The sequence below is a fragment of the Vipera ursinii genome (genome assembly GCF_947247035.1).
Source record: "Vipera ursinii genome assembly, chromosome: 1".
Taxonomy (NCBI): Eukaryota; Metazoa; Chordata; class Lepidosauria; order Squamata; family Viperidae; genus Vipera; species Vipera ursinii.
Window position 1 is genome coordinate 294,322,689 of NC_139512.1, and position 23,686 is coordinate 294,346,374.

The window sequence follows — 23,686 nt, forward strand, 5'->3', positions numbered from 1 at the left end:
AACTATACAAGAATGAGCTTAACGTCCCTGATAATCACAATGAGGTGGTCACTGACCTCGAGCCAGACATCCTAGAATGTGAAGTGAAGTGGGCCTTAGAAAAGCTGAGCAACAACAAAGCTAGTGGAGGTGACAGTATTCCAGCTGAGCTATTCAAAATCTTAAAAGACAATGCAGTAAAAGTGCTACACTCAATTTGCCAGCAAATTTGGAAAACTCAACAGTGGCCACAGGATTGGAAAAGATCAGTTTACATTCCAATTCCTAAGAAAGGCAGTGCCAAAGAATGTTCAAACTATCGCACCATTGCACTCATTTCTCATGCTAGTAAAGTCATGCTTAAAATCCTACAAGCTAGACTTCAGCAGTATGTGGATCGAGAACTACCAGAAGTGCAGGCAGGATTTCGAAGAGGCAGAGGAACTAGAGATCAAATTGCCAACATACGCTGGATCATGGAGAAAGCTAGGGAGTTCCAGAAAAACATCTACTTCTGCTTCATTGACTATGCTAAAGCCTTTGATTGTGTGGATCATAACAAACTGTGGCAAGTTCTTAAAGAGATGGGAGTACCAGACCATCTTATTGGTCTCTTGAGAAACCTATATGCGGGTCAAGAAGCAACAGTGAGAACTGGACACGGAACCACTGATTGGTTCAAAATTGGGAAAGGAGTCCGGCAAGGCTGTATACTGTCGCCCTGCCTATTTAACTTATATGCAGAGCACATCATGAGAAAGGCAGGGCTAGATGAATCAAAAGTTGGAATTAAGATTGCCGGAAGAAATATCAACAACCTAAGATACGCAGATGATACCACTCTAATGGCAGAAAGTGAAGAAGAACTAAAGAGCCTCTTGTTGCAGGTGAAGAAGGAGAGTGCAAAACTTGGGTTGAAACTTAACATTAAGAAAACCAAGATCATGGCATCTGGCCCTCTCAATTCCTGGCAAATAGATGGGGAAGAAATGGAGGTAGTGACAGATTTTATTTTCCTGGGCTCCAAGATCACTGCAGATGGGGACTGTAGCCAAGAAATTAAAAGACGCTTGCTCCTGGGGAGGAAAGCCATGGCAAATCTAGACAGCACACTAAAAAGCAGAGACATCACCCTGTCAACAAAAGTGCGTATAGTCAAGGCTATGGTCTTTCCAGTTGCAATGTATGGTAGTGAAAGTTGGACCATAAGAAAGGCTGAGCGCCAAAGAATTGAGGCCTTTGAACTGTGGTGCTGGAGAAGACTCCTGCGAGTCCCTTGGACTGCAAGGCGATCAAACCGGTCAGTCCTAGAGGAGATCAATCCTGACTGCTCTTTAGAAGGCCAGATCCTGAAGCTAAAACTCAAGTACTTTGGCCACCTAATGAGAAGGAAGGACTCCCTGGAGAAGAGCCTAATGCTGGGGAAGATCGAGGGCAATAGAAGAAGGGGACAACAGAGAATGAGGTGGCTGGATGGAGTCACTGAAGCAGTAGGCGTGAGCTTAAATGGACTCCAGAAGATGGTAGAGGACAGGAAGGCCTGGAGGAATGTTGTCCATAGGGTCGCGATGGGTCGGACACGACTTCGCAGCTAACAACAACAACAACATTAACACTAGAAAAATGTGATGAAGTTGCTTATATTTAATTGTATAGGTATTAATAGCAGTAAGAATTGTATTTGCCTAATGTGGAAAAATGATTGTTACTAGAAGTAGAGAGGACCAGGGAAACACTGGATAGCGCAGTATTGGATGTTTTGAGTGAAAGTTAATATATACCACTGAATGACAAATGCACCCGGACACCACACTGTTTGTTAAGTACTTATGATTGTAAAACTTGAAATTAATAAAATATTTCCAAAAAAGGATCAGTCTTTAAAACACATTTCAAAAAAGGTATAAATTGATTTGTATTTTAATGAGTATTTGATCTCCTATCAGTCAGCCAGATTTCTGGCTCCCAGCTGTCTTTTATACAGATAACAAGCTGAAATTAGGAGCACTCTCTTAAAGGGAGTGCTCCTAATCTCAGCTTGTTATCTGTATAAAAGAGTCCTGTCCAAAGAAGCAATAAGATTCCAAACTCTCCACAATGGCCAAGACCAAAGAGCTGTCCAAGGATGTCAGGGACAAGATTGTAGACCTACACAAGGCTGGAATGGGCTACAAGACTATCGCCAAGCAGCTTGGTGAAAAGTGACAACAGTTGGTGCGATTATTCACAAATGGAAGAAACACAAAGTAACTGTCAATCTCCCTTAGTCTGGGGCTCCATGCAAGATCTCATCTTGTGGAATTTCAATGACCATGAGAACGGTGAGGAATCAGCCCAGAACTACACAGGAGGATCTTGTCAATGATCTCAAGGCAGTTGGGACCATAGTCACCAAGAAAACAATTGGTAACATATTATATATATATTTATATTTATATTTTATTCGATTTCTATACCGCCCTTCTCCCAAGGGACTCAGGGCGGTTCACAGGGCATATATAAATAACGATACAAAAGTTAAAAGGAAATTAAACCAATGCCCAATTAAAATACAACAATAATAAAATACTAAAAAACCAATTAAAAACCCATATTCCCCCCATCAGGCCAGACCAGCCAATTCAAACAAGTGGGTCTTCAGCCCGCGACGGAAGGATCGGAGGTCTGATGCCATCCGGAGCTCAACCGGCAGTTGGTTCCATAATGCCAGAGCACCCACAGAGGCCCTCCCCCTGGGGGCCACCAGTCGACATTCCCTGACCGGAGGCACCCTGAGGAGGCCCTCTGTGGGCACGCACTGGGCGGAGGGAGGTTGACGCCGGCAGCAGGTGGTCCTCGAGGTAACCCGGACCCATGCCATGTAAGGACTTAAAGATCATGACCAGGACCTTGAACCTCACCCGGAAGTCAACTGGTAGCCAATGCAGCTCGCGGAGCAAAGGTGTAACATGGGAGTACCGGGAAACTCCCAAGACAACTCTCGCGGCCGCATTCTGTACCAGTTGGAGCCTCCGAGTGGTCTTCAAGGGAAGCCCCATGTAGAGAGCATTACAGTAGTCAAGGCAAGAGGTCACGAGCGCATGAGTGACCGTACACAGGGCATCCCGGTCCAGATAGGGCCGCAACTGGCGCACCAGGCGAACCTGGGCGAAAGCCCCCCTAGTCACGGCCACTATATGATCTTCCAAGGTAAGCCGTGAATCTAGGAGGACTCCCAAGTTGTGAGCCCTATCCACGGGGGGTAAGAGCTCACCCCCCCATAGACAGCGATGGAACATTTTGAATGTCCCGGGATGCCGGAATGTACAGCCACTCAGTCTTGTCAGGGTTGAGTTGAAGTCTGTTCCTCCCCATCCAGACCCGAACCGCCTCCAGGCAACGGGACATCACAGCGAGGGCATCACTGGGGTGGTTTGGGGTCAAAATGAAAAGTTGGGTATCATCGGCGTATTGATGATACCCAACTCCAAAACCACGAATGATCTCACCCAGCGGTTTCATATAGATGTTGAACAGGAGAGGCGAGAGAACCGACCCCTGAGGAACTCCACAAACGAGAGACCTAGGGGCCGATCTCTGCCCCCCTGCCAACACCGACTGCGAGCATCCCAGGAGATAGGAGGAGAACCACTGAAGAACTGTGCCTCCCACTCCCAATCCCCTGAGACGCCGCAGCAAGATACCATGGTCGATGGTATCGAAAGCCGCCAAGAGGTCTAATAGGACTAGGACAGAGGAATATCCCCTATCCCGAGCCCTCCAGAGATCATTCACCAGAGCGACCAATGCCGTCTCCGTGCTGTACCCGGGCCTGAAACCCGATTGGTACGGGTCCAAATAATCCGCTTCATCCAGGACCAGAGGGAGCTGATGCGCCACCACACTCTCAACAACCTTCGCAAGAAAGCGAAGGTTGGAGACTGGACGAAAGTTGTTCAATACAGCTGGGTCCAAGGCAGGCTTCTTGAGGAGAGGTCTCACCACCGCCTCCTTCAAGACGGTGGGGAAATTACCCTCACTCAAGGAAGCTGATATAACCGCCTGGAGCCAGCCTCGTGTCCTCTCCCTAGCTGCATAAACCAGCCAAGAAGGGCACGGATCCAATAAACATGTGGTGGAGCTCAGCCTCCCCATAATCCTGTCCACTTCATCAGGGGTCACAGAATCAAACTCCTCCCAGAAAACATTGACAAGACCGCCCGTGTCCTGGTCGTCAGACTCTGCCCAGCTGGAGTCCAAACCGGTCCGGATCCGAGCGATTTTATCCGACAGATGTTGACTAAATTCCTCGGCACGACCCTGCAAGGGATCCTCCCTCACCTCCTGATTAAGGGAGCAAGTCACCCTAAACAGGGCGGCCGGGCGATTATCTGTGGACGCGATGAGGGTAGAGAAGTAATTACACCTCGCCGCCCTCATCGCTGTGAGATAAGACCTAATATAGGTTCTTAACCGCAATCGGTCGGATTCGGATCAGCTGGACCTCCAGCAGCTCTCTAGGCCCCATTTCCGACGCTTCATCTCCCGGAGCTCCGCGGAGAACCATGGAGCTCGCTGGGATCTGCACCGGGTCAGGGGCCGCAAGGGTACAACCCGGTCAAGTGCCTCAGTGGCTGCCCTTTCCCAGGCTTCCACTAAGGCATCTGCCGAGTTGTGAGCAATGGAGGCAGGTGGGGGCATTATGCCATGAAGGACTGAAATCCTGCAGCACATGCAAGGCCCTCCTCCTCAAGAAAGCACATGTACAGGCCCATCTGAAGTTTGCCAATGAACATCTGAATGATTCAGAGAACTGGGTGAAAGGGTTATGGTCAGATGGGACCAAAATCGAGCTCTTGGGCATCAACTCAACTTGCAGTGTTAGGAGGAGGATTGCTGCCTGTGACCCCAAGAACACCATCCCCACTGTCAAACATGGAGGTGGAAATATTATGCTTTAGGGGTGTTTTTCTGCTAAGGGGACAGAACAACTTCACCGCATCAAAGGGACGATGGACGGGGCCATGTACCATCAAATCTTGGGTAAGAACCTCCTTCCCTCAGCCAGGGCATTGAAAATGGGTCATGGATAGGTATTCCAACATGACAATGACCCAAAACACACAGCCAAGGCAACAAAGAAGTGGCTCAAGAAAAAGCACAGTAAGGTCCTGGAGTGGCCTAGCTAGTCTCCAGACCTTAATCCCATAGAAAAATCTGTGGAATGACCTGAAGGTTCCAACTGCCAAACATCAGCCTTGAAACCTTAATGACTTGGAGAGAATCTGCAAAGAGGAGAGGGACAAAATCCCTCCTGAGATGTGTGCAAACCTGGTGACCAACTACAAGAAACATCTGACCTCTGTGATTGCCAACAAGGATTTTGCCATCAAGTACTAAGTCATCAAGTACTAAGTCATCTTTTGCAAAGGGGTCAAATACTTACTTCACTCATTAAAATGCAAATCAATTTATAACTTTTTTGAAATGTTTTTCTGGATTTTTGTTGTTGTTGTTCTGTCTCTCCCTGTTAAAACAAACCTACCATTACAATTATAGATTGATCATGTGTTTGTCAGTGGACAAATGGACAGAATCAACAGGGGATCAAATAATTTTTCCCCTCACTGTTGGTAGAGATAAACTGTCCATCCATTAAGTTGCAGTATCACCAAACCTTAAAGAGTTATAATAGTCACATCTCTGTCAGCTTACTACTGAGCAGACACTAATGATGTAGAAAATTTCGTATGTCCTTTATTTTTGTACACATTGATTTTTATTATTAGCATTTAATGGTTGTTAGTTTCTTCTCCTTTTCTTTATTTTGTATTTTAACTTTGGAAATAAAATTTTAAGAAATGTAAAGAGCTGTCATTGGAGCTAAATGTCCTGGACATTTTATCCAGTCTCCAGCATCCCCTTTCTGGTAAAAATTATTAAGAAGAGGCCAGCTGCATTTTCAGAGTGAAAGAAATGGATTGTCTGGGTCCCATGTTAGTTGGGTTTCCGGCCTACACTCAGTATGGAGATGGCACTGATCATGCCTGTTGATGATCTCTGGTGATGCCAGGATGCAGGTAGTTGCAACCAACCTGGCCCTTCTTTATTTCTCAGCAATTTTTGATATGATTGATTTTCACATCCTTGTGGACCAGTTGAGGAGAATATAACTGGAGAACTCTCCTCAGCCAGTTCAAGGCAGTATTTCAGGGGGAGAGTAAATGCAAATTCAAATCCTCTGATTTGTGGAGTACCACAAATTTGATGCTCTTGCTCCTCCTGCTTAATATGAAGTTGCATAAGGGAGAGGTCATCAATCAGTTGACCTCAGTTCAGTGTTAGGTATCATGAACATATGGATGTCACTCAACTCTGAATCTCAATCCATGAATAAAAAAGCAATGTTGTCAAGGTTTCCTCCCAATGCTTGGAAGCAGCTGGAGTCTGGATGGGGAGAAACAGGTTTAAGTTCAATTCTACCAAGTCAAATGGCTTGGGCCACCTGGGTCTAGAGATCCCCAAACTTAGTCCTAAATGGGGGGGGGCACAAGGGGAAGTCTTCCTAGATTCTCAACTCCTTCTCAAAGATCCAACATGCCAATTGCACTCATCTCTAGACCAAGCCCTGTTTACACTCACTTATATCTTGGGAGATGAACTATGGCAGCATAGTCTCCATGAGGCTGCCCTTGAAGACCACTTAAAAGCTACAGCCAGTTCAGAATGTAGCAGCATAAGCTGCAATAGGCAGGTCTAACAACATCCGTGTAACACCTCTGCCTCATGAGCTGTATTAGTTACTAATATGCTTCTGACTCCAATTCGAAGTGCTGTTTATTATCTACGAAGTCCTATTCAGCATAGCACCTAGCTGTCTGAAGGACTATTTCTTGTAATATCTGCCCATCCCAAGTAACTAGGGTCAATTTCCTTAGGGTTCCAATTGAGGAAGCAGTATCACTTAGCAGAAACCAGAAAGCAGGATTTCTTTGTTGTAGCACCTGCCCTCCCAGCATCTGCTTGGAGATTCGTTCACAGCTACTCTCTCTCTCTTCAAAAGAGCCCTAAAATTCAGTTCTTCCCCCAGGTCTTTGTTTAGCATAGTTGGCTGACCCCTCCACTTTTGGGGCGATGGAATGTAGATTTTTCTGTTTCTCCAGGACTACTGCGTGGGTGGGTTTGTTTGTTTTTTTGTAGATTTTGTTGCGTTTTTCTTGCTTTTTAGTATTGTGAAGCTGACCAGAGTCATTTTTGGAGTTAGGCAGTTTAGGAATTGTATATATGAAATTAAAATAAACTATGTAGATACAGACGTTTATGTATCTATCCATCTACCTTAGAATTTTGCGGAGGACTGCTTATATATTGTAAGTAGACATTTCTGTGCTGAAAAGAAGGAAGTTAAAGCTCGTTAACCAGAAAAAAATAACAGTGTTTTTATGTTTTTAAATTATAAATCAGAAATCCCCAACCTTTTGGGCACCAGGACCAATTCCATTGAGAGAGGTTTTTCTGTGGACCAAAGAGGGCCTGGTTTTGTATACTGCCTGCATCCTGCAGATGGGACTTTGCTTGTTTGTGTGGACCAGTTGCTGGCATGCTGCGGACCAGTACTGGTCCACGGACCGGGGGTTGGGGACCCCTGTTATAAATGATAAACAGAGACCTGCACTGGGCAAGTATTTGGATCAGTTGATTTCTAAAGTCCATTCTAAATCTTAATTTTTATGATTCTATGGTAATTATGAAATCAAGAAGAAAAGATACTCACCTTTTGCATCGGAGTAGTTTGATTTTTTTCATCACATTTTCTTCGCTTGGCCTTTTTTTTACTCTTGGTTTGCGAGTGAACCATGGTAGAAGCAGCTTGAGATGGCTTTTTGCCAATGGCAATTGTATTAATAATTCTTAGATTGGGATTTGTACATTTGCCTTTTAGTTTGGCAACCTCAGGTTTATTTGGATGTACAGAGTTCACTTGCTGAGCACACCAGCCAGGAGTTGCATAACCCATGTGGCGCTGGTATACATCATAGTTAGGTAAGACTACTGGGAGAGAAGCACAGTTTGGGAAGAACCGATTTGGAGTAAACGTAGAGACATATGGAACATTCTGACAGGAACCAGAGGGGGGCCCAGGAGGAATATCAAGAAAAGAAGGTGGAGCTGATGGGATTAAAAATCCTGGAACACCAGATTGCTTACATATGCCAGTAGGATTATTTTGCCCTAATTTAGCAGTGTTATTGTACACAGGTTTAGCTGATGGAAAAGAATCAAATGGCGATAGAGAAGGTTTCTGCCTCTTCCACAACTCTTCTTTATGATTTGCCACTGTATGATGATGTGGAGAACAGGTTGTTTTTTTCCCATAGAGTCTTTCTTCCGTGCGAGCAGCAAGCTTACCTATTTCAGCCACTCCAATGTCCAAACCAATAGTTTTAAGCAAGTCACGGATCTTGTCATATTCCGGGCTGGACTGTTCCAAAGTCTCTGGTTTTACAGATAGACTTGTAGGAGGTGGAGAATTTACTTTCTCTCTTACAGGTTCTTTCTTTTCACTCAGCGTTAGCTTTTGAGAGTGGAGACAGTTGTTTGAATCACCATCATCATCACCATAAAGAAATTTCTCTTCATCTTCTATATTATCAGGGAAGGGATCCAGTCTTTTATCTGGAGGATAAGTAGAATCAATCACCAAAAAACCACTCCCATCTTGACTGGCTTTTTCATGAGGCAGCAGGAAGTCACCATGTTGGTTGACAGACTCTAATGTTGACTCAGGAGGCTTCTTTTCCTTTGAAAAATTCCCAGAATCCTGTTCAAAAGGAAAAGCATTTTTGTGGGTAGAATATTTTGCACTGAGATAACTTACCAGCAGAGCCTACAGACAAACTATTGCTGAACTGAAGAAATTCTGAAGAAGAAAAACTGATGAAAAGAAGCCAATTGGGTTAGACTGGTACAAATAAAAAGTATCTGAAAGAAAGGAGTTCATTGATAAAGAAGTTAGAAAAGAATCCAGACTTTAAAAAAGATATTGTGATGTTAGTTTATAAAATTAATCAGTATTTCAATCTATAAAACAGATCCTTCTTTTATATAAACAGACTACAGCTAATATACAGTTGCAAGAAAAAGTATGTGAACCCTTTGGGATTACGTGGTTTTTTGCATGAATTGGCCATAAAATGCGCTCTAAACGTCATGTAAGTCACAACAATAGAAAAACACAGTCTGCTTAAAATTATACTACACAAACATTAGCTGTTGTCATGTTTGAATTGAACATAAGATGGAAACATTCACAGTGCAGGGTGGAAAAAGTATGTGAACCTTTGGACTTAATAACTGGTTGACCCTCCTTTGGCAGCAATAACCTCAACCAAACGTTTCCTGTAGTTGCAGATCAGACCTGCACAACGATCTGGAGTAATTTTGACCACTCCTCTTCACAAAACTGTTTCAGTGTAGCAATATTCTTGGGATGTCTGGTGTGAATCGCTCTCTTAAGGTCATGCCACAGCATTTCAATCGGGTTGAGGTCAGGACTCAGACTGGGCCACTCCAGAAGGCGTATTCTGTTCTGTTGAAGCCATTGTTGTGTTGAATTACTTGTATGCTTTGGGTCATTGTCCTGTTGCATCACCCATCCTCTGCGGAGCTTCAGTTGGCGGACAGATGGTCGTATGTTTTCCTGCAAAATGTCCTGATGAACTCTGGAATTCATTTTCCCATCAATGACAACAATCCGTCCAGGCCCTGAGGCAGCAAAGCAGCCCCAAACCATGATGCTCCCTCTGCCGTGTTTTACAGTGGGGATGAGGTTTTGATGTTGGTGTGTTATGCCTTTTTTTCTCCACACATAGTGTTGTGTGTTTTTCCCAAACAACTCAATTTTGGTTTCATCTGTCCACAGTATATTTTGCCAGTAGTGCTGTGGAACATCCAGGTGCTCTTTTGCAAACTTCAAATGTGTTCAATTTATGTTCAATTCAAACATGACAACAGCTAATGTTTGTATAGTATTATTTTAAGCAGACTGTGTTTTTCTATTGTTGTGACTTACATGACGTTTAGAGCGCATTTTATGGCCAATTCATGCAAAAAACCACGTAATACCAAAGGGTTCACATACTTTTTCTTGCAACTGTATTGGAGAACTGTAACAGAATAAAAATGAAACTGAGGCAGAGACATAAGTTCTAAAATATCATTTAATTTGACACATTGAGGGTATTTCATTAGGGCTGAGGCAGGTTGCAAAGGTGCTACAAAAGTTATCAGAGGAAGACAAATAACATGCTTCCCTTGCTAAGCAGGCCACACTGATACAAGATGATGTCACTATATTGTACTAATCAGCAATAAAATTGCCAATACAGTAACACGGTATAAGCTGCACATACCATGTCACTACCCAGCCTTGTTCAGTGTTAGCCATGAAATGACTTTGTTCTCCCTCCATGATATGCTTGTAAAGTCGAGTTATAATTTGCTATGCGTCATCAACATAATCATGCCATGATCCTTGATTACTTTGAATCATTCAGCAAGCGTGAAGGAGAAAGAAAAACAGCACGTCAAATGAGCAGCAGAGGAAGCACAAAATGGGTATGAACAGTAACAGAATTTGAAAGGTACTTTTCTGAAGGGAGCATCTCACAAATCCAAAAAAGTAGCCAAATGCTCCTAGGTCAATAGGCAACATTATTTATAACAGCTGCATGATGCAAATTCACAGAAGCATAGCGCTTCTTCTTTCAGAAATGAACAGTTAATCTCTGTTTTGAAACTATGTTAGGAAAGTGAGGTGACTTGATAAATCAGTTTCAAATAAGTTTTTAAAAATTAATATTTATATTTATAGAGATTTCTTCAATTACAAACACTGAACAATTCTGCACTAAGTTTTCTAAAAACAATTTAGGAAACCTCCAACTTACATGCCTAATGGTAAAAGTTTTCATCTAAACCAGGGGTAGGCAACCTAAAACACTCAAAGAGCCACTTGGACCCGTTTCCCACCGAAAAGAAAACACTGGGAGCCGCAAAACCCTTTTGGCATCTAAAATGAAGATAACACTGCATATATTGTTTTTTACCTTTATGCTATGTATAAAAACACTATAGTGTGCTGCATTTATGAAATCAATGAACCGCTACAAAGAAAACAAATTTTTATTTCTGCACGCAACAAAAGCATTTTGAACTCCCCCCAAAAAAGATGTTGGGGCGAAGGTTACTTTCAAATAAAATACTCAAATGTTTATTTGAGCCCTCCTCGTATTTATGAAATAAAAAGCCAGTGCAAACTATAAAAAGTACAAACAGAAAAACAGAAAAGAAAAAAAAATGTGGGGGGGGAAGAAAAGGACAGGAGAAAGAGGGAGAAAAAACCTTTCTCCTTCATCTCAACAGGTAAAAACAATTTTAGTAGCTTATCTACCATCTTTAAATATAGCATAATTATCCCCATACCTCACCTCTTAATTAAAAAAAAAACATCAAAATATTTCATTAAACGTTCTTTACTAAAAGTCCAGTAAGGACAATCACATATATTCATTTTTTTCTCTCTCTCTCCCTCCCTCCCTCCCTCCCTCCCTCCCTCCCTCTCTCTGTCCCTCTCCCTCCCTCCCTCCCTCTCCCTCTTTCTGCCCGTCCTCTTCCCCCACTCAGGGTTTTTGTGTGTGTGTGTGTGTGTGTGTGTGTGTGTGTGTGTGTGTGAGAGAGAGAGAGAGAGAGAGAGAGAGAGAACCACTTGCGCTTCCTCTCTTTCTCTCTCTCCCTCCCTTTTTCTGCCCTTGGTCTGCCAGTCCTGTTCCCCCACTCAGTGTGTTTTTGTGTCTGTGTTGTGTGTGTGTGTGTGTGTGTGTGTGTGTGTGTGTGAGAGAGAGAGAGAGAGAGAGAGAGAGAGAGAGAGAGAGAGAGAGAGAGAGAGAGGCACTTGCGCTTCCTCTCTTTCTCTCTCTCCCTCCCTTTTTCTGCCCTTGGTCTGCCAGTCCTGTTCCCCCACTCAGTGTGTTTGTGGTGTGTGTGTGTGTGTGTGTGTGTGTGTGAGAGAGAGAGAGAGAGAGAGAGAGACAGAGAGAGAGAGAGGGAAGGGAAGGGAAGGGGAGGGGAGGGGAGGGGAGGGGAGGGAAGGGGAGGGAAGCGCAAGTGCCTGTCTCTGTCTCTGCAAACTGGGAGCCGCAGGAGAAGGCTGAAAGAGCCACATGCAGCTCCAGAGCCGTGGGTTGCCGACCCATGATCTAAACCATAAAATCTTCAGCACCCTTCCATTTCCCCCATAATCTCACCTTTCAGAACAGACTCCTCTCTGCATGACAAGCCATCTCAGACTCCTTGCAAAGCAAAATAAGGAGCAATTGCTCCTTACTTCATCTTGCATGAGGAAAAGTATTACTGATGAGGCTTCAAAGTTGGAAAACAGAAATCCCCATGAGTGACCTAAAATTACTATATCAAATGCAGCTTCTTCATGTTATCCTCAAACAGATGTTAAAATACTTGCTTAAGGACAGCACATCTTAACAGAAAGTTACTGGTTTCAAATTTAAAACCAATAAAGTGCAAACTTTCTGATCCAAATGAGGCCCAAGATGCTGGCATACTAAATCAACTCCATGACCGGGAAGAAAGAGTAAGACATTGTTCAAAGCATTTATTCTAAAGAACTTCATAAAAAAGTTAAATATTTATATTTAAAATAAGAAAAAAAACTAGTAAAACATGACAGATTAACAAAGAGAGTGAAGAATTCAGTTCAAACCTGTGTAGAAGAATCATCTGAACGTTTCTTCAGTATAGATTTTAAGGGGACTGCAGGTGTTTTCTCATATCTATAATGGTGTCGAGATTCAGAAGACTGTTCTTGATTAGCTGAATCAGGAATTGGGTAGTCAGTAATAATGTTTCTCCTTTGGAAATCTTCTCTTTTTCTCCTAATTCTTTCAAGTTTATGAAAATCTTCATCCACATACATCAGGCTTGGGCTTCTATTAAGGCTTTGTTTACGATACTTCTCTGTTTCTGCCAATAAAGCTTGAGATTTTATGCTTTCATCAAAGAGTCTATCTTTTCTGTCATATTGAAAGTATTTTGATTCTTGCCCCCCACCCCTATTATTTTCTCTTGATTGATCCTGTAGAAGTTCACTGTTTATGCTTCGGTCCAGTTGAGCTCTGAAAATATCTCTATTGTAATAGTCCTTATCATGTCCCATGCTGAACGGTCTTGAAGAATTCTCCTCATGAAAGAAACCTCTCTCAAAATTCCAAGGATGTGAAAGGGCTCTGCTAAATATTGGACCATCAGACGAGTCATCCCTGATGAGAGAGGCACATAAATTACAACATCAACATCATATATATCTCTGGAACTCAGGTTAGCATAGTTGCCTGACTTTGAATAGCCAATACCGGTTTACACTGATCCCAATATGGCTAGTTCTGCGTCTTTCATCAACAGCTTCACCTTCCATTTCCAGAAATGACATTTTTTAAATTTGTTATTTGTGAGCATAAGCGACATGAAACAAAAACAGGCAAGAGTGCAGTGTCACAGAGATGGAAATGTGCTCCAGCTCCAGATATCAACAAAATATGTATAATTTATCCTGTACTAAATCATTTTCATGTGACAAAGTTGTCTCAACTATGCATATAAACCATAGTTTTTATTTTTTAAAATGTTTGTGTTTAAATGTTTAATAATGACAGTTTTCATGTATTTAATGTTTAATTTATCATTGTAAACTGCACAGAGTATTGTTTTTGTGAGACAGCAGTTATAAAATTTGATTGCTAGTTTTGTGTGACGTGTAAACACAACCTCAACAACATGACTAACCAATTTGGACAATAAAGCATTTTAGTCCATTTTTAAAGCAATATTCTAACATTTAAATCAATTAACAGCAACAGTACTTATCCTATACATCTTTAAAATGTTTCTATTTTCCTATATTAAATCAATGGAGAAACATGTGCAACTTGCTACTAAAATCTATCACAAACGTTTTTCTAATAAGGCCTGATGAAGATGAATACTTGTTTATCCTACTGAATCTTTAAAAAAATAATAATCTCATAAGAAAATAGGGGAAGACCAAAGATTCTGGTGCTGCTACAGGTGAAGAAAGACCGGCTTGTGCTTATTGGCTGCCCTGGCCATACTTGGGTTTTTTTAAAACTAATTTCTGTGGTACTTTGATACAGTTCATTTTTGACAGCAGTAAGCAATATAGTGAGGGGAAAAATTATTTGATCCTCTGCTGATTTTGTACATTTGTCTAGTGACAAAGAAATGATCAGTCTATAATTTTAATGGTAGGTTTATTTTAACAGTCAGAGACAGAATAACAACAAAAAAATCCAGAGAAACGCATTTCAAAAAACTGACTTGCATTTTATAAATTGACTTGCATTTTAATGAGTGAAGTATTTGACCCCTTCGCAAAACATGACTTGATGGCAAAACCCTTGTTGGCAATCACAGAGGTCAGACGTTTCTTGTAGTTGGTCACCAGGTTTGCACACATCTCAGGAGGGATTTTGTCCCTCTCCTCTTTGCAGATTCTCTCCACGTCATTAAGGTTTCGAGACGGATGTTTGGCAGTTGGAACCTTCAGATTCCTTCATAGATTTTCTATGGGATTAAGGTCTGGAGACTGGCTAGGCCACTCCAGGACCTTACTGTGCTTCTTCTTGAGCCACTCCTTTGTTGCTGTGGCCGTGTGTTTTGGGTTGTCAGGCTGGAATACCTATCCATGACCCATTTTCAATGCCCTGGCTGAGGGAAGAAGGTTCTTACCCAAGATTTGACAGTACATGGCCCCATCCTTCGTCCCTTTGATGCAGTGAAGTTGTCCTGTCCCCTTAGCAGAAAAGCACCCCCAAAGGATAATATTTCCACCTCCATGTTTGACAGTGGGGATGGTGTTCTTGGGGTCACAGGCAGCATTCCTCCTCCTCCTAACACGGCGAGTTGAATTGATGCCAAAGAGCTCAATTTTGATCTCATCCGACCACAACTCTTTCACCCACTTCTCTGAATCATTCAGATGTTTATTGGCAAACTTCAGATGGGCCTGTACATATGCTCTCTTGAGTAGGCGGACCATGAGGGTGCTACAGGATTGCAGTCTTTCATGGTGTAGTGTGTTACCAATTGTTTTCTTGGTGACTATGGTCCCAACTGCCTTGAGATCATTGACAAGATCCTCCCGTGTAGTTCTGGGCTGATTCCTCACCGTTTTCATGATCACTGAAACTCCACAAGATGAGATCTTGCATGGAGCCCCAAACTAAGGGAGATTGACAGTTATTTTGTGCAAATAATCGCACCAACTGTTGCCACCTTTTCTCCAAGCTGCTTGGCGATAGTCTTGTAGTCCGTTCCAGCCTTGTGTACATCTACAATCTGTTCCTGACATCCTTGGACAGCTCTTTGGTCTTGACCATGGTGGAGAGTTTGGAATCTGATTGCTTCTATGGACAGGACTCTTTTATTCAGATAACAAGCTGAGATTAGGAGCACTCCCTTTAAGAGAGTGCTCCTAATCTCAACTCGTTACCTGTATAAAAGAAACCTGGGAGCCAGAAATTTGGCTGACTGATACTTATTCCACTCATTAAAATCAAAATCAATTTATAACTTTTTTTAAATATGTTTCTCTGGATTTTTTTTATTGCTGTTATTCTGTCTCTCACTGTTAAAATAAACCTACCATTAAAATTATAGACTGATCATTTCTTTGTCAGTGGGCAAACGTACAAAATCAGCAGGGAATCAAATCATTTTTCCCCACTGTATATCCACATAAAAACTGTTACCGGTATGTTTTCATTTCAAAGATGTTCCTAATTTTGAAAGTATACAATTCACAATTACAAATCATAGTGCTTTATTCTGGTCCAATAAAAACACAATATGCATCAAAGAAATTTCTTACACCTCAGATAGGAGAATCTCAATGGCAACACATATGCGTAGCCTTGAGCAGTAAAGTAATTACATTAGGATGGTGGTCCCCAAACCCTGGGCCGTGGACCGGCACCGGTTTACAACATGCCAGAAATTGGGCCGCCCAAGTGAGTGAAGCCCCATCCATGCACGGGTGGGATGCAGGCAGCATGCAAAATCACACCCCCTCAGATCCGTGAAAAAAATCTCTCTCCACAGAACTGGTCCCTGGTGCTCAAAAATTTGGGGGCCACCTGCATTAGGATAGAGGTAATCCTCAAGTTATGACTACTCTTTCAGGGTCCATTTACGATTACAATAACCCTGAATAAGGGCAACATACGACCTGTCCACAAAGTTGTGGTAATCGCAACATCACATTATAGCAATCTGGGTACCTGGGTGCCCACCTCATTATTAAGATATTGCAGCAAGCTGCAGCCATATGATCACCATTTGTGATCTTCCCTGCTGGAACCAAAGTCAATAGGGAAGTTGGCAGGGATGGTTGCAAGTTGCTCACATAAGTTGTTCCTGCTGCTTTTTCTCGCAAGGAGCCTCACATGGGAACTTCAGGGATCTTGTACTTTGCAGCAACCTCACATAGACATCTTTTTTGCCAAATGCAGCCATTCCTGGACTGGGAGGTCTTGTCACATTGATTAATCTTGTCATTTCCTGGTTGGATTACTGCAACACATTCTACATGAGGCTGCCCTTGAAGACTAACTGGAAATTACGATTGATTCAAAATGTGACAGCATGCACCATTCTGACTGCCCCACAGTTTGTCCTCTTTGAGGAATAGGAGGAAGAGACACAACCAAGATATTGATCAGGGAAAAAAAAGTTTTATCCTGAGGCTGAAATGTAATTTGAAAAGGATCTCAGGCTTGACCCTCCCTAGGGTCAAAGATAAAGGAAGGGAAGGGGGAAGTGCATTCAGACCAGTTCTGTACCATAACCTTATAATTAAGGCAGCATTAACATACACAAACTTGGTTCCTCGTCTGGTCTTCCTTGACGGACTGATAGTGAGGTGGAATGGTTTCCAATTTCTTCCCATTGCAATTCAAAGTGCTGCTTATTACTTTTAAAATGTTAAATGGCATAGGACCAGGCTGCTTACAGGACTGCTTCTCCCTGAAGATTTGGCCATTCCACTAGATCAGATACAGTGGGAGCACTCCATGTTTTCTTTTAAACGTTGTCATCTAACAGAACCAAGGAACTGCACCTTCTCTATAGTTGGCCCCGCCCAGCGTAACAACCTTTTCCCAGAGATTCAGCAGGCCCCCACGCTCCTTCCCTTCTAGAAGGTCTTAAAATATTGAGGCACGACAAGGCCGGAGCTGGTGAGATGGTAAATGTATATATGGATATTGCTAGAGGTGCCATAAGCTGCTATACAAATTTATAGATTTTTATTCTGATTCTTTGGGGTGGGAGGTTGTTTAGTTTTGTGTGCCGCGCGCCGTCCAGTGTTGTTAATTTAGCTCTAGATATTCAAACCACCAGTATACCTTCTAGCGCTTAAGTTATTTAAGCATCAGCTAATCAATAAAATCAATTCTAGTTTTAATCCTTTTTCATTAACAAAACCACATTATTACTATAGACATAACTATAAAGAATCAACACTTTAAGCATCCTAGTTAACAACTGCAGTATTCTGAAAATATACTGCACAAAAGTAAAGTGTTAGTAAGCAGTAGAAAATCTCAAAGTTTGCAAAATTCAAATTTTTTTTCCAGAAAACTGGAACAACTCAATGAAGATTGAGTGTGACCAGAGGATATAAACATTGAGTGACTGAAGACAGACATGGTAAAATTGGCAAATGGTGTGAGAATGGACTGTGATATCCTAATGCATGCTAGCCATCAGAAAGATTCCACTTCACATTCTGCTTTAGGTTCCACTTTTTTTAAAAAAAATCAGAAATAGATTCCCTCAAGAAGCAATTGTAATTTAATTTCTCATAAAGATGTACTACTATTTTTACTCACTCACTATGTGGGTTCTTACCCAATATAGTGGGACTGGAATAGCTTATTTGGTTCTTCAAAATGATCCAGAGCACACCTGATTATATCATATGCCTCATGCAAAAAAGTGAATAATTTTTTTTATTGAAAAGTTTTAAAATACATTTTATCTTTAACAATCCCCCCTTTCTCCTTTAATGAGACAATTCTTTATTTTTAGAGTGTTTTATTGTATTTTTAAGTTACTGTGGGTTGCAACAGATTGAGTGGCCTATAAATCTCATAAACAAACAAATTTGAATGTGTCCTAAGATGAGGGACGTCTAATGTAATCCATGATGATCTTAATTTCATTTTTATCTTAATTTCTGTACTTATTATATGTTTTGTTGTTAGCCGCCCTGAGTCCTTCGGGAGATAGGGCGGGATATAAATCCCATCAATCAATAAATAAATAAATAAATGTAATATATTTCCCAAACTGTCTCCTAGCAAGACATCGTTTTATTGGATACTATAGGATATGAACAACAACAAAAAAAATCACAATTTTTGAGGCTAGCTTTCAAAGAACCATACCTGTTCACATTGCTTAGATTATCAGCTGGTGAGCTTCTGCCATTTTCAATTAAGGCCCGCAAGTATTTTTCCACTGAAGATTCTGAACGTTGGGCTGGAGAACATGAGCGCTGCCTTGGAGAATATGAGGGCTGATCCAGCGAATATGTCTGCAATGGGGGAAGGGACAGGGAACAGTTACAATATGCTATCCATTTGGTAAAACAGAGTTAGAGAAGTTCTATCCCATCTCCAATATTTCCTTTTTAGGGAACACCTGCAGTTGCTGATAGCTTATAGTAAGTTTATGACAGGATGAATCCTGAAACTCCTTGATCTGTCAGTGGTTTTTTGTAGCATGACACACGAATCCTTCTGGACCAGCTCAGGGAGTTGGGAGTGACAGACACAGCATTGCTGGGATTTCTACCTTCCTCAGGGGCAGTTTACTCCTCCATTCAGAACATGTGTGCAAATTTGGGATCCTTCTGACCTCATAGCTCCTGCTCAAATCTCAACTGTGGCCAAGAAAATCTTTATACAACTCCATCTGGTGTGCCAAATTAACCTATACCTAAAACAGTAGGCCCTGCTTACAATCAATCACTCATGCCTTAGTCACCTCCCATTCGGATTATTGCAACACAATATACATAAAATGTGCAATTGACCCAGAATGCCACATGAATGACTATGGGTGCATTGTGGTATGCACACGTAACATCACTATTTCGCAAATTACATTGGCTCCCCATAGGCTTCCGGGCACAATCCAAAATGTTAGTTGTCACTTACAATGGCCTACATGGCACAGAATCATATTATTTGCAAGACTGTTTTTGCCCAATTCACCTACTCTCATAGGATAGGTACACTCCCAATTTTGTCTTCAAGACAATGTCGCTTGATGGGATCTTAAGAGGCATACTTTTTGTTCTGTGGTGGCTGCCCTTTGGAACAAACTTCCTCCCAATGTTCAGATGGCTCTGATCTTGTCAGACTTCAACTAAGTTTTTAAAAACTTGGAATTTCTCTAAAGCATTGGACCAGAATGATAGATGAACTTATCTTTTGGGGAATGGATGCATGATTGAGATTCCCAACTTTATATTGCATGGTGTTTCTAATATTGTTTTGGAGTTTATTTAATGTTTGGAATTATAGTTACAATTACATGAATTTGAGGGATAGGGCTATATATATTTTCTAATGAGATAAAGAAGAAGCAATTGAGATTCTTCTGTCTTAGTTATGGTGCATAAAAATGATTTTTTTTTCTTCCTTTGCACTGAAAAAATAGTATCTATCATAGTACAGAATGGAAGAATATTTTATCTTTTACATTAATATACTGTTATGAAGTACTGAGATAGTGATCAGTCCCCAATTCTTCCTGGAAGAAAATGGTTTATTGGGGAACACAGATTTCTCACTCTGATGTAACAGATGAAAAGAGTATCAATTATAGGGATGGCGCAATGGCTCAGCCGTTAAGATGCTGGGCTTGTCAGCTGGAAAGCCAACAGCACAGGTTCGAGACTGAGCGTCATGTGATGGGGTGGGCTCCCGTCTTCGCCTAGCTCCTGTCCATCTAGCAGTTTGAACGCATACAAATATAAATAAATAGGTACCACTTTGATGGGGAGGAAACAGTGCTCAGCAACATCATGCTGGCCACATTACCAGAGAAATATCTTCGAACTGCACTGCCTGAATAGCCCTTATGACCAGCGGAGTAAACCTGCAGGGATTCTTTTCTTTTTCTTTCTATACCCTTTCCTTTAATGTACTTTATTATAATAAACATTGGGGACTAGGGATTTTTACTGAGTCTTTAGTTGTATGTGCCTATGGCCCCCACTTTGACACTCATTCGCAAGGCCCTGAAGGCCTGGTTTTGCCAACAGGCCTGGGGAGTGGGATGGAGTCCATCAAGTGGCTTGTGTGATTGATTGTTGACACCAGGAGGGTGACAGGGGGTAGGGGGTATTGTTTTCTATTTTTTTATAAGCCACCAAGAATCACTGAGAGTGAGTGGGTGGCCATATAAATTCTCTAAATAAAAATAAAAAATATTAACACAATTACTATAGTATACCAACATGTATTTAAAAAATACCCTTTAATTGTATAATAAAAAGACAATTGTGCAATCTAGTGGTCAGATTGCTTAGATTAGCTGTATTTCTTTCACTTAAGGCAGGGGTACACAATCCAAGACCTAAAACAGCTGGTGTCTCCAGAAAACCTAAGTGGGGGCATTAGTATTTGTCATACAATTTTCATCAAATGGTAATATTTAATAGAACAGAAAGGGGAAATTTAAAATTTATAGATGTAATTGAATGTAAACTAAGTGTCCTAATTAAACATTAATCCAACCTATATTCATAAACTGCTATTCTGTTGATGTATGATACAGTAATTGTATCTTTTATCATCTGACAAATATATCTTTCTTCCTTTCATATACTAAGAATCTTATTAACAAACAATGATAGAATAATTATTCTATTTTCAAAATATCTTTCGCTTCCAAAATGGAAAAAATGACAAAATGTACAATTCTTTGTAGGGATACATGAAGAAAAAAAAATAGCTCTACTAAAGAAACAGGAAATCAAAGTAATGTAGGTCAGTTACTTGAAAATATATAACCCTAGTTCTGAGGCTTCAGAAGAGATGAATTTATGAAAATCATTTCTACAAAATAAACCCAACTAAGTGCATAATGCCAAACACGTAAACAAAAACATTATCATTACAGAGGAATACATGTTCATGGAATTGGCTTTAAAGTAGCATGCTCAGCATGATCTTTTAAAAATGCTTAGATCTTTTGATTTCAGAATATTATTGAAACAACCGTATTATATGGTTCACATTTCAATCTTATTACAAATCCAATCTAACTCATTCAACTGCTTACTAATCTGCTGCAAAAGAAGCAAACTCGTTCACAAGTTCTGCAAAGTAGCGAGCCTTTCCAATGTCTGGGTAGAACCGAAAGCAAAAAAATAAAAAAAAATAAAAATAAAAATCGATCCCTTTATGTAAATAGGAATTTTTCCATACATCAATGCTTACTCAGAAGCAGCTCCTACTTAATTCAACCAGAGCTTACTTTGCCGTGGCCAAGTATGCCTGGGGTAGAAGTCATATCAAGAGTTTACTTTGCAACTTTTCCTTTCCTTGCCCCACTGCCATCAAGTCAGAACCTTCCACTTATTAGACACAGGGGTCTTCAAACTTGGCCCTTTTATGACTTGTGGACTTCAACTCCCAGAATTCCTCAGCCAGCTTTGCTGGCTGAGGAATTCTGGGAGTTGAAGTCCACAAGTCATAAAAGGGCCAAGTTTGAAGACCCCTGTATTAAACAAACAGGTTCTCTGTTACCGTCAGGGGGAGAAAACTATTTCCAAATGTTACTATGTAGCTGGGGGAAGGTCAAGAGACCGTTCGGCCCTTGCACAAAATGGGGGAAGGCGGCGGCGGACGATTTTCAGAAAGGCACAGGAACCGGGGTAGGGGTGGGAAGAAGGCTCCCCCTTTGCTAACAGCGAAAGCCCAGACACACGGGACCGGAAACGGAGGGTAGATTAAAAGGAGGAAGCTCCAACCGAGCGTACCCTACTGAAACGGCGCGGGGAAGGCGAGCGATGAGAACGATGGGAAGAGCGACGGCTAGGCGGGGAGCGGTGGTGGCGACCCCACGGAGAGGGGGAGCGGGAGCGGGAGCCAAACCCGCGAGAGGAGTCGATGGGGCCGAGCCAGGACCGTTGAATTCTCGTGGCCGGGGGGCTGCTCCCGGGACGATACATGACGACGGCCTCAACAGCTTTAAGCGTCCACGGAGCCGTCCCCAACCCTCGCTCGCCGCTCCTCGCTCCTGTTTTAAGTGGCTTATGATCGTCCCCTTCGCCGAGACGCATGCGCACCGAACACAAACGCCGGATGTGCGGTTGAAGCTGCTAGCTAGCTAGCCAGAGCTTTCGGCCTTTACAAAATGGCGGTGACAGAATCAGAGTCACGTGGCAGGAAGGGGCGTGGTTAAAAGCGGTAGAAAAAAGAGCGCCGGAGGATGTGAAGCGTAGTTGTCAGTTATTCTATAGTTATCTTTTAGTTATTAATCCAGCAATTATCAATCCTCTGCTTTTATACGGATCGTCCATGTTAAGAATCCCAATCAAAACCTAAAAGGAGGAGAGGCAGGTTGTGTAAGTGATTCTGCCCCGCATCGTAGCGCTACAAAAAGGAGGATTCCAAATGATCGCTTGCTATAGTTATAGCCAGAAGAGGAGAAACGAATCAAAACGCCTACCTGTTCATTTTAGTGCAAGGAATATGGGGGGGGGGTGTATGACAAATACATAAAACCTGGCTTGCGCATACCACTAGTAGGAGAAAAGGTCTGTCCTAATTTGGTCTCATGAAACTGTTGTCCCAGATGTGGGAAGTCAGCTCCCCAGAAAAGGAAATATTAAAAGGGCAGAAAAATATATTTCCTAAAAAGATATTGAAGAACCAGAAAAGCATGCCCAGTTTTCTTAATAGTCCCAGGCAGGGCTTTTTTTGTCATAGAATGCCCAGAACAGAGTTCTGGCACCTTTTTTGGATGAAACCTTGTAGGGTAGGCAAGGCAGGTTGTATGACTGTGAGTTCCTGCACCTTTTTCTTTTACAAAAAAAAGCACAGGAATCCTTCCCCCAAGCAGAAACCAGTTCTATAGAAATGCAAATGTAAACCATCAGGAAGGTTGGAGCTAGAAGCTTAGGTAGACAAAGACCTAAAATCTACATACCCCAGCCCCAGGGAAGCAGGATATGACCTTTGGACATAATAGGATTGACGCACCACCATCAAGAATACCAGAAAGGCAGACTCAGCCCAGAATACGTGATACAGGTAATACAAAGCCTGAAACAGGAAATAACTCCAAACAAAAGGCTCCAGAGGGTATAAAAACCTACTCCCTACATGTGCTTAGTCTTTTTTCTGCTAGAACCATCTTTCTGTCCAGTTCTTTGCAATAAACTGTAACCTTCCTAAAGCAGTCGCCGTGTTGTTTATCCCCGGCTTGGACTGAAGCATGATGAAGACTTTTCCTTCAACACAGGAACGCTGGGCGTTCGTGATCTGATATGTTCTGACCAATTATGTTTATTTTATTTATTAAATTTCTACAATACCCATGTCACCTAAGTGACTGG

The 23,686-nt window shown here is 41.9% G+C and overlaps 1 protein-coding gene across 7 annotated transcripts in view; it reads right to left on the minus strand.

The window, feature by feature from the left end:
• The window catches only part of LOC310632140 (zinc finger protein 318-like), a 63,164-nt gene extending 40,815 nt beyond the window's left edge, over positions 1-22,349 (minus strand). For 6 of the 7 annotated variants that reach the window (XR_014490787.1, XR_014490788.1, XR_014490789.1 and 3 more), the window contains exons 1-5: positions 22,106-22,349; positions 18,498-18,646; positions 12,737-13,292; positions 7,733-8,779; positions 7,297-7,347 (exon numbers count right to left, since the gene is read on the minus strand). Coding sequence is in view for 2 of the 7 variants with exons in the window: in XM_083349129.1 (XP_083205255.1) it covers positions 7,297-7,347; positions 7,733-8,779; positions 12,737-13,292; positions 18,498-18,646; positions 22,106-22,297 (1,995 nt within the window). In the remaining 5 variants the exon portion in view is untranslated. The remainder of the gene's footprint in view (positions 1-7,296; positions 7,348-7,732; positions 8,780-12,736; positions 13,293-18,497; positions 18,647-22,105) is intronic. The other variant, XM_083349130.1, reaches the window with a different exon arrangement.
• Between the last annotated feature and the right edge of the window lie 1,337 nt (positions 22,350-23,686).